Raw genomic sequence first — 11,418 nt, 5'->3', positions numbered from 1 at the left:
GTTTTGGCGCAAACGTCTTGTAAACACATTTACACAGGTTAAAAATGAACGTATGAAATATTAAGCTCGGAGTAAATTTCTTTTTAATATTACTTCAGATATAAAAGAATTGAAATAAATGAATGATCAGGGAAATAACCTATAGCCACAAAAATTTTTTTTTTTCCCTTTGTATGAGATGCTCCTGATTTCTCAAGATTGTGTAAAAATAAGCATCTGTAAAACTGCACCACCCTTTTTGCTAAAAGTATTTTTTTTTTCATTTTCAGCTCCAACAGTTCTGTTCATGTGCCTCATTTCAACTAACACTGAAAAATATATTTAGATGAAACCACCGAATCCTGGTAGGTGGGTGAAACTGATGACAAACTTGTGACCAAAAGACAATACTTTGAAGAAGGTTAGGGGGGGGAGGGGAGAAATCACTAGTGGGTCTATTTAAAATGTTCCATTAATAACCCAACTGAAATAAGATAATATGCTACTTTCACAAGAATAGAGTAAGACAACTCTTTTATTATACCCGATAGCGTAAAACAAAATAATTCTATGCACTTCATTACCAGGTCCAGTTTGGTATACTGTTCTTTCTCATTTTAAAGTTCAAGACTAATGCATTGTGATCAGGAAACCAAATCAGGCATACTAAATACATATTGAAGAATACATACTGCCCTATTTAGTATACAAAGTACCTCATAAATAAGAATTATGTTACAAAAATAATTTATGGCACGCTCACACAGTAAGCACTTCTGAAAAATGTGGGCAACCATTTGTGGTTGCAGATGTTTCACTTAGCCTCTGATTCTACAGAAGGCTAATTAAAGTCACATTTAATTCTGCATAAACATCAAGTATTTCTTCAGATCACCACAAATACTGTAGAAGTTAAAATTCAGTGTTTTGTTTTTGTTTTCTTTTACACTTTAAGTACAGACAGGTATACTTCAAGTGGCGAAATTTATTTCAGAAGTTTGTAATGATTGGTATATTTAAACAAGATTTAGCACAATTTGACATTATAAATCCAGTGGTTGCAAAATTCAGGCTTTAAGTGTTACCAATATGCACAAACTATCAAATGTTCTCCCTCTGCATGTGTATTTTAACTCCTCTGGTTAACATTAAACAGGGTTGTTTAAAGGCCAGGTATGACAGGATTTTTTTCCATTTCCACCTGTTCTTTCCATGCGCATGATGAAGAACCTAGCAGAGGTACAAATACCGGAACCAGTTTTTTTGCATTTTCTCAACAAATTAAAAAGATGATGACTTTGTATAAGGGACCAAAATATACAGCAAATGCCTCGGCTTGAGGTTAAATTCAAAGTAACGTATTCCTTTGGCAATAGAGTTTGTGGTATCCCTACTGGACTTCATAAGTACCAGGTTTATGAAGTCATCTCTATAAAGGAAATTTTCTTCTGTAGGGCAACCCATGAAGCTAAAATTAGATACCAACTGGGACACCTGACTCTATGCCTAGTCATAATATAGTGTTTGGAAGTTAAAGTCTACAAAAGGCACTTTCATCATTAAACATCTTCTGTAGAATCCAACATTGCACAACCTACATTTTGTTCAATGCTGTTTGTTCCTCAAGGACTTGCAAATAATCAGGTGAACCTTGAAGTTTTGCTTTCAGTTCAAAATACTCACTCTTTCTTTGTTCTACCACAATTTTACTATGGTTACCCCCTATTAGTGATTTCTTATGTTTTTTGTCTTGCTGCTTCTCAGGATAATGTATTTCAAAGCCACTGACTCCTATGCTGTTGTACTCTCTCTTACTTTCCAAAAAGTTCTGGATGAACACATTTGAATCCCTCCCCGGGAAAAATTCATCCAGTTCGTCGATGGTGCTGAGTCTTTTTCTGGAATCCGCATGCAATAAATCTCTGTCCTTATCAGTGATATTGCTTAGAAGTACTTTTTGACCTTGGGGATCAGAGAACGAGAACCCCGATTCTAAGTCCTTTAAGCCACAGGTATGGCTTTGGCTCATTTGCTCAATAGTTTGTGGAAAGAATGTTTCAGAAGTCAAGCCATCCTTTTTCAGGGATTTTGCGTCGTGCTTCCTTAACTGCAGCTGCATTGAACCACACTCTTGGTTCCCCATCCCTTCATGCTTCACGGTTGGCTTTTTGTTGCGTCTCAGCACGAACACAAGAAGGCAAAAAGCAACAAACACAGTTAAAATAAGAACCACTAAGATGCTTAAAATTAGGATGGACAAAGGTACAGGGCCACCAGGAGGACTCTTAATCGGACCCAGTGGTGTAGTAAAAGTGACTGGAGGAATAGGGCTAGTGTAAAGGGTGGCTGCCCTATTTATAAGCTTAGGACATAAGATTTCATTTTTAAGAGACTTCAGCTCAATGTTTGCAAACTGAACAGGAGTTTCACACTGTAGTTCCTTCACCACAATTCCTTCATTCAGCTTCTCTAGCCACAGTTTTAATGCTACTAAGTCACAAGTGCAATCCCATGGGTTGCCTTCCAAATCAATCTGTGTAAGGCTCTTAAGCTGATCAAGAACACCACTTACAGGCAAATACATGAAATGATTGTTCCTTAAATTTAACCTAGCCAGGGGAGCTTCGGCAAAAACATAAGCCGGGAGGCTCCTCAACAGGTTATTGTTCAGATACAGCAGCTGCAGATTTGGCATCGAGTCAAAGGTTCCCCCTAAAATTTCTTTTATAACATTGTATTCCAAATAGAGATACTGCAAATTGTGAAGGCCGGCAAACATTTCAGGACTTAGTCTCTCTATCTGATTGCCATTGAGATACAACCTCCTAAGGTTTGTAAGGTTGCGGAATACCTCTCCTTTGATCGCTGTGATCTGGTTGCTGCCTAGGTGGAGCAAGTCTAGACCTTGAAAATCGAGAAAATCTGAGGTGTCCACATCTTTGATATAGTTGCCATTTATGTGAAGTTTCTTGGCATTTTGAGGCTTGGGCAGAAGTTCAGTCATTGATTCTATATTTCGTTCTTGGCAGTTTACACTCAAACCCAGATCAGAAGGATGCATTTTGCAAACACAAGGAAGTGGACATGGTGCAAGAGGAGGGATCCGGGTTTGGTAGGATGCAATTTGGCTGAGGTTACGGTTAGATAATCCTTTGCCCGCTACTATCCCGGAGATCTTGGAAGGGCTAGTGGTTTTTGGTGATTTGGTGGCTAATCGATGCCCTGCTGTTTGCACTGTATGCCCATTGGGGGTGGTATAACCAGATTCCAGTTGCGACGGGGGCAGGATTCGAACATCAAAATCACTGCCAGTCCCCATGGAACATAACTCTTGTTTATTGGTCTCTTTTAAAAGTCTCCCATATAGATCGCTAGGGGTTTCGCAGATAGCTTCTCCAATGTAAATATTATATGGCATATTCTCCAGCCAAGCTTTTAGAGGTAACAAATCACACGTGCAATTCCAAGGGTTATCCTCAAGCTGCAGTTCAACCACTCTCCCGATATGCTCCAGGACTCCAATGTATGGCAGCTTCTGGATCCTGTTGCCACGGATATCCAGGTGGGTCAGAGAAGCAAATCGAAAAATGTTATCAGGAAGGTATGAAATCAGATTGTCATTAAGTATGAGAACTTTCAGCTTGTGCAATTTATTGAAGGATCCCCGTTCAATATACTTGATTAAATTATAGTCCGCTTGAAGATACTCCAAGTTCTCAATGCCAAGGAAAGTGTCAGCTCGGAGGATCTTTAATTCATTGTTGTTCAAGTGCAACTGTTTCAACGCAACGAGTCCCTGGAAGGCTCCTCCCTCAATGTTCTGCAACTTATTGTTGCCCAGCTGCAGGGACACTGCGTGGGTAAAATTCAGAAATGTATTCGGAGAGAGAATAATTAGTAAGTTATTTTGAAAGTTAAGGTGGTAGAAATTGGACAAGGGAGGTTTTAATTGGTTTGGTCTGTAGATTGCAACCTTCTCGCAATTAACATAGAGGACATTCTCCACTGACAAGCACGAGCAAACGTTGCAAATCTCCACAGATATTTCAGAATCAGGATCCGTGGAGGAGATTGGGGTCGAGAAAAACAGAAAAAGCCAGAGAAGCATTTTCTTGCAATCAGAAAAAAAAGACCTTAAATGTCTTGAGAAAGAAATCTAAAGAGAAAGAAAAAGGAAAAAAAAAAAAATTTCAGTCCTACTTCAACAATTCAATCGATCTAAATCTGTTCTCTGAAATGCCTATAAGCAAACATCTGTGTACCGATATGAACTGAACCAAGGGATGCATTCTACATGCACTGCCATTTATTAAGACTAAGATATTGGCTCACAGAAAAAAAAAATAATGAGAAAGTTTATTTTTTTTAAAAAATATGGCTATAAAACACTCTTTAAGCACAAAGAAAATGGCAATACATTTTATATGAGCAATTATAAGGCAAAATCAAAAGGTTAGTCGGCAGAGGATGCAGTAACTATGAATGCTAAATAGAGATGTTTAATGATATGGAGATATGAAGAAATATAGAATATGCTTAAGGTTAACAGATCTAACACACCAATCGAGCAAAGAGACTAAAACTATTGTGAGTCAATTAGCCAAGGGAAATACTGAAGCTTCTTTGTTACCTATTAGAATAAGAAATTAATCTTCAGGTTTCTCATCCCACTGAATAGTACCGCAATGTTTTGCCGCAGCATAATCCAAGATCCCAGCTTGGGTGCACTGGTATTCCCCTAGAAAGTGCTGGGCAAGAGCTGGCAAATTATTCTGGGCTGCAGGAGAAAGATGCAAGGTCTCTCTAGGAGGAAGGGCTGCGCTGGCACCCGGCAGATGTCAAGACTCTCTGGGCTGTGCTCGAAGGCTGCACATCTCGGTGGCAAGGCAGAAGCAGAGCTGCGCGTGTGTGTCTGTGTGTGTGTGCTGGTGCTGCTTGGACCTAGGGAGACAGGGATCTCAGCTGCTTCTTCCCACGGTGCAATCGTACAGGGCATCAGGGACGATCCCCAATCCCTCAGCTTCTGCACAGACAAGAAATGCCATTTTGATGCGCGACTCCAGAAATGAAGCGATTATAGCTGAAAACCGCTAGGGCAATCTTGCAATTGAGAGAGGAAGATACATCCCCAGTTTTTTTTTTTTTTTTAATCCCTAAAGATTGCACGTCTCCAAATCAAGTCCCAACCTTTTGGCATTTTTGAAGTTCCCCCCCCCCCCCCTTTCCAAAAAAAATAATATATCTACATGGTTTCATGTTACCCAGTGCAGCTGTACTTTAGATTCTAGTTGCATATATTAATGTTTCTCTTTAATCCTTAAATCTCAAGCAATGCACGGAGGGGGTTGGAGGGAAGAAGGTGCAAATATTAATTAAGGCAGCCCGCACGAGCAAAGGAAAATCCATTTTGTCATGTAAGAAGCATTAGGCGATCTTACGAATAGCTGGATAATTCCATCTGCAAGCAAAAACGATCGTGGCTTTTAGGCTACAGAGAGGACTAAAACTCAGGGGTTTTTAGGTTTTTTTTTAGCTATCTCCCGAGAAAAGAAAAAACGATGTTAAAGGGGGTTCTTACATCTCGTACAAGCTGAAGAATAAATGCACCTACCTTTAATAGCCGGTTACATCTAAGCCTGATCTACTGGCAACCAAGCGGCTCAAGTCATTCTAGTCACACCTAGGGGACCAGAGAGATGCATTAGCTGGCCTGCAGGCAGTGTGGCCTGAGGGCAGGTTGAGGGGGTGCTGGAAGGGGAGGGGGGGTCTGTTAGGGTAGGGCTGTCATGAGCCGGAAATGGAGGCGTTTCTAGGGCAGCCCACCTTAGGGAGGTAGCAAAGGCTGCTTTAGTGAAATAAGTGACGGGGGTATAAGGACAGGGTGTTAGGGGAAGCGGACTGCACAGGCAGCGGAGGACGACAGGAGCAGGACGGAAAGCAAGGACCCCCCCCCCCTCAACATCTCAACACGTGGTTAAGCGATCCCGGACAAGCAAGCACTTACCACAAAAACTGCAGGTGGAGATCTTCGTTTGCTGCCTTTTTTTTTGCAGATCGCCTCCTCCAGCGCAGCTTTAGTCCCTCCGGACCGCTCCCGCGCTCTCCAGCCCAGCCGTTCTCGGCGCAAAGTAACGCGGTTGCCACTGCGCGGAGAGGCGCTTTGATTCGGAGCCCGGGAAGCTTCTCTGGACGGGCACAATGCATCGTAAAAGTCCTGATGGAGATGAAGTCCCGGGAAGGATTTGCCCCTCAGCTCCTAGGCTCACATCCTCTGATGTGCACTGAACGCTTCGGGAGGATGCTCTCTCCCTGCTGCTTCCCTCCCCACCCCCTCCCTCCTGTTTCTGCTGCTCTAGCCAGCAGCTTTCCAAGCGACAAAATCAAGCTCTCTCGGTCACGTCGGGAAATGAGTTTCACTTACAGACTGCAAAGCTTCCTGGAGCTGCACACTGCGGATCCCCACTTCAAAATAAAAGCCCGCGGCACATTAAGAGCCATTAAGGAGAGCCTAAAGTTATTGCCCGGCAGGGCTTCTGTCGCAAATTAACGCTTGACTGCTGATCAAGCATCCTTGCCGAAAGAAGACGGAATAAAAACCACTAGGGGTCAGGAGGTGCCATTTTGAAAGCTGGCAGAAGGGACAAGTGCCCCAGTGCTCTAAAAACTCACCGTGCCTTTAACCATTGATGCTAAACCAAATCTTACTGGGTTTAGGGTCAAAGTATTTTTTTCCCCCTCTACAGTTCCACCCGATGGCTCACCGTGCTTCGTGGCAGCCTTTGGCACTGCTATATAAATGTAGTACAGCGAGGTCAGTAGCATTAAAACGAGCTCCGACGTCGCCAAGTGATGCACAAACTAAAGCGCCAATTTTTAATGCTCCAAAATGACCGGCTGGTCCAGGGGTGTTAAAGCATGTTGGCACGTGGGGCTGGGGCTGACAATTGCATGATGTGGAATTTCGAAAAATAGGCAGACAACAGATTTCCCTCCCCCCTCCCCTTTTAATTGACTAGCCAGTAATGAGGAGTAATGAGATTTTTTTTTTGCTTTTGTTAACTTTACCTGATTCTATGATGTCCTAAGTTTTATCAAACAGCCCAGCTTTGGGAACCCTAAAAATCCAGAGCCAATCAGGTTGCCATATATGTATACGCGTCTATTAAAAACCATGCGCGTGCATTAAAGGCACATCTGATTCGCATTCCTTGAAAGCCGCTGTTGGTTTGCTAGTAGATCTCCACCCCCCTCCCCTCCCTTCCTCTCCATCCAATGGCATTGTCAGTAAGGCACGCCTATGACTGACGCTAAAGCGTAGCATTTCCTGATGCTGCAACTTTAGCGTTCCCTGGCGCATGCACGCAGTTATATGCCTCTTTCCGTGGACTTTTCTGCGCATGTGTCGGTCGCTTTCTCCAACAACTGATCGGATGGAATTTCCGTGGACCTCCACGAACCTCATTTGGGCATCGCTCATCATTTTGAAATTGTTGGGGTACTTTTTTAAGAGAGGAGGACTTAGGTAGCAGAAGGGATGGTGTATTTAGTTCAGGTGTTTATTCAGTTGTAGATGGAGGCCAGTTGCATTCAGATATGGTGTTTCCCTGAGAGCTCGCAATATAAATCTTTATCTGAGGGTTATAAGGAAAATTGTATACAGTAATCTAGACATAACATGTATATGCCCTATGTGCACACAAAGATATACAGAATACTAACAATTATGCATGTAAATGTACACTACTAATCTGTAAAAGAGTCAGCAGTTTGCCTAAGGGCAATTCTGTAAAGGCATGTGCAGCTTATATCATAACATAACATTGTGCTTGTTGACCGCATAACCATCAGTTCAACGCGGTTTACAAAAGGTTACTAAAGAAAATCATAATAAATGGGATGAAGAAGTTAGTTGATCAAATATTTAGCAAAGAGATAGGTTTTCAGTTCAGATCTAAAGTCTTTGTAAGAGTGAGCTGCAAGCAGCAAAGCTCGAAACTCCTTATGAAGGGCCACCTGGGATGCCAAAGTGTGATTGAGAAATCTTATGCTTTTACAACTTTTAATATGTTTAATGCAAGGGGGAGGGGAAGAAGCAGGGGTCCCACTTGAATAATTTGCAGCCTACCAGGTATGCATGTGCAGTTGTAAAATCAGCCCCTAAGTCAGGGGTATCAAAGTCCTTCCTCGGCCGCAATCCAGTCGGTTTTTCAGGATTTCCCCAATGAATATGCACGAGATCTATCAGCATACAATGAAAGCAGTGCATGCAAATAGATCTCATGCATATTCATTAGGGAAATCTTGAAAACCCGACTGGATTGCGGCCCTCGAGGAGGGACTTTGACATCCCTGCCCTAAGTGGTTTTCCCACAGTCACAAGCAGCTGCAGTAGGATGGGTCTCAAAGTCCCTCCTCGAGGGCCGCAATCCAGTCAGGTTTTCAGGATTTCCCCAATGAATATGCATGAGATCTATGTGCATGCACTGCTTTCAATGTATATTCATTGGGGAAATCCTGAAAACCCGACTGGATTGCGGCCCTCAAGGAGGGACTTTGAGATCCCTTAGAACCAGGCTTCCACAATTTTCACCGCTCTGATCATTATACTGTTCCTCCACTTCACAATTTTATTACATTTACCTGGCAGGAGTACAGGGACATGATCCTCATCCATCAAAGGTTTTTAGAACAACGGAGGTTTGTTTGTTTTTGTTAAGTAGCATCAGTCCCTTTAAGATCCACTCGATTAGCATTCTTATACTCCCAGGAGAAAGTTAGCTATCACCTTCTGCTCGGTTCCTTTGACAAAATTTATGTATTGAAAGAAAGAAATAAGTAGGAATAGATAAATTTGTGTTCCGATGACCTTTAAAATTCCCGTTCACTTGATCCAGTTATAACTTAAGAAAAATAGGCACAGTGAAAAATATTTTTCATTCTCTTCGGTGTGCAAATCATGTTTTGCTGCTGGCAGAGACAGGGAGAAAATATTTTAAAAAGTTCCATGGCACAATGTATATCTGTTGTTTAGGTAAATTAATGTACCCTCAAATGAAATTAACCATCATGATTTATGTTTGTAGAGTGGATGTTTGATTAGTCCATATAAAATGCAACCTTTGCAATGGTACATTGATTAAAATTTCAAGGACATTGTGTCCAGGAACCCAGCCATTTTTTTACAGTCAAGTATTATTTAAGTTGCATAAGATAGGTTGCCATAATTTTTCATAACAACAGGATCTGGATGAGCTCCTTTGTTCCCTGTGACCCATGCCCAAGATCCCCAAGGTACTCTTCCTAACTATTCAATAAAACACACCAACTCTATTTTTGGTAATTAGCCGCAGCTCAGTTTATTGATACAAAATCAACATGTTATCATTTTATCACAACTTTAATTAACATAAATCCAAGAGCTCCCCCGAGCTACCGAAACAAAACATTCTGTGCCCTCGACCCTGCCACTTCAACAAGGGTCTGAGGGGTGGCATGCCCCATTATCCGGGTCACCTGACCCCACCAGGCACGGCACCCCGCCGGCCCACCGCTCATCACCCAATGAGCCCCAATGACCGAGTAGCTCGGGAGATCCGCCACAGGCCTGTGGTCCCACAGGCCCCCACTCCCAAACAACAGAGCAGCGGCTAAACTAAACCCAAAACGCGCTCGCAACCCACCGCAAAATCATCTAAGAGTAAATCCCACCCAATGTCAGACAAATGCACCCTGTCTATGTGGAAAAGCCCACCACAACCAACGTCAACCCACCCGTGCAACAACTGCGTACCGCCTTGCGACTCTACCCACTTCCCAACCTGGCGGTTAAACTTAGCCAACCCCCTAGTCCACCGCCGGGATGCAAGACACTGCGGGCGCGGAATAACATCCGACCACAGCACACGCGTACCCGGGAACCAGGCAAAAAGAACCCGCAAATCGTCCTTAATAACGTTAACTAGCTGTCGGGCCGACAGAGAATCAACATCATTGCCCCCCAAATGAATAAGGAGCACGTCCGGACGACTAGGGCCATCCCGCAAACGAGACAAAAACGGCAAAAGCTGATACCATCTCATGCCACGCTGACCCCATCAAGATACTCGAACACCCAGATGGCCAAGTCCAAGGTGACGACCTCCAGGACGCAACAATGACCTCTCTCCAGCCCAATGCACAAAAGAATGGCCGATTATCCACACCGAACTGCTTCGACCAGCACCTGAAAAACAAAAACAAATGTGCCACAGACAGAACAAATACTCTCCCAACTATCCCACAATACCACTACCAACCCACCGAACCACCCCCGGGTCCCATAACGGCACCCGACGGTCTAATATATCCGCGGAAGGCCCCCGACACCCAGCGACCCAACCGCTGAATGCCCTCCTCAGACATACCAGCGGCACGAGCACTGGTGGCTGCACCGATCCGAAACGAGTGAGTGCCATAACGGCTAGGCTCCTCACCACAGCGCACCAAGGCCAAACGAAGCACCGCCAAGAACTGGAATCTGGAAAGAGGGGACCCGTTCGCGTGAACAAACAATACAGGGGAAACCGCAACTCGCACCGACAAAAAATCGCTCAAACAAACCACTGGACAAGAAACACAACCCACAACCCGATGAAGAACCAACCACTGGCCACGACCGGCCTGATCCGTCTTGGAACTAGCCACACAAATTCGCACCTCACCGGCTCCAAGCCGCACATGGTGAATCAACAACCCACGCCCTCTAGCCCTATCAGCTGCACTAACCAACAACTCCCCCACACGCAATGCCCCAAAAAAGGCAAGAGAAAAAGCCGCCCGAAAAAGGAACGACTCGTATGAAGAGTGGGCCAGATCAGGTAATACCAATAACAGCCGAACGAGCAAGCCATGCTGAATTGGCAAGCGCGAATCAGGCCTGGGAGGAACGACCCTGCCCAGTGCACGAAGCAAACGCTGAACCACAAAACCCGAGGACGGACAATTCCAACCCAAAGCCCGACAGAAAAAGGCAAACCCCGCCAACCGCCCCTGTACCACCCGTTTGGAGACACCAATTCTACTCGAATCCAGAACGAAATCCTCAAGAAAGGACTCGGCCACATGTCCTGGAACCCAACCCCTGCTGAACAAAAAGGCAGAAACCACACGGAAACCAGCAGAGTAATGCGACCAGGTAGCAGGAGCTACCGACAAACGGAGCATTTCCCACACTCCTTCTCGACCAGGCTCCACAAATGCTCCGGCATCGCCAAACCTTCCACGTGAGCCTCCGGGGCGAGTCGACAAAACTGTGAAAAATGGAAACGGGAAAGAGCATCAGCGATGCCATTCTGCAAACCGGGCACATGCCGAGCCCTAAGAAAGACATTAAGACGCAAACAGCGCAGCACCAACGCTCTGACCAGCACAGCTACAGACAGGCAGTGTGCCGTCTGCCTA

General features: G+C 44.2%; 1 protein-coding gene across 1 annotated transcript; it reads right to left on the bottom strand.

The window, feature by feature from the left end:
- Positions 1 to 355: 355 nt before the first annotated feature.
- On the bottom strand, positions 356 to 4,099 carry SLITRK4 (SLIT and NTRK like family member 4). The gene has a single exon (XM_033946207.1). It carries the CDS (start codon positions 4,085 to 4,087, stop codon positions 1,574 to 1,576), a length of 2,514 nt encoding a protein of 837 aa, XP_033802098.1. The 5' UTR covers positions 4,088 to 4,099; the 3' UTR covers positions 356 to 1,573.
- Positions 4,100 to 11,418: the final 7,319 nt, after the last annotated feature.

Source organism: Geotrypetes seraphini, chromosome 5, assembly GCF_902459505.1.
Source record: "Geotrypetes seraphini chromosome 5, aGeoSer1.1, whole genome shotgun sequence".
NCBI lineage: Eukaryota > Metazoa > Chordata > Amphibia > Gymnophiona > Dermophiidae > Geotrypetes > Geotrypetes seraphini.
Note: the sequence above shows the minus strand (reverse complement) of the source record. Positions and strands in the feature narration are given on the sequence as shown.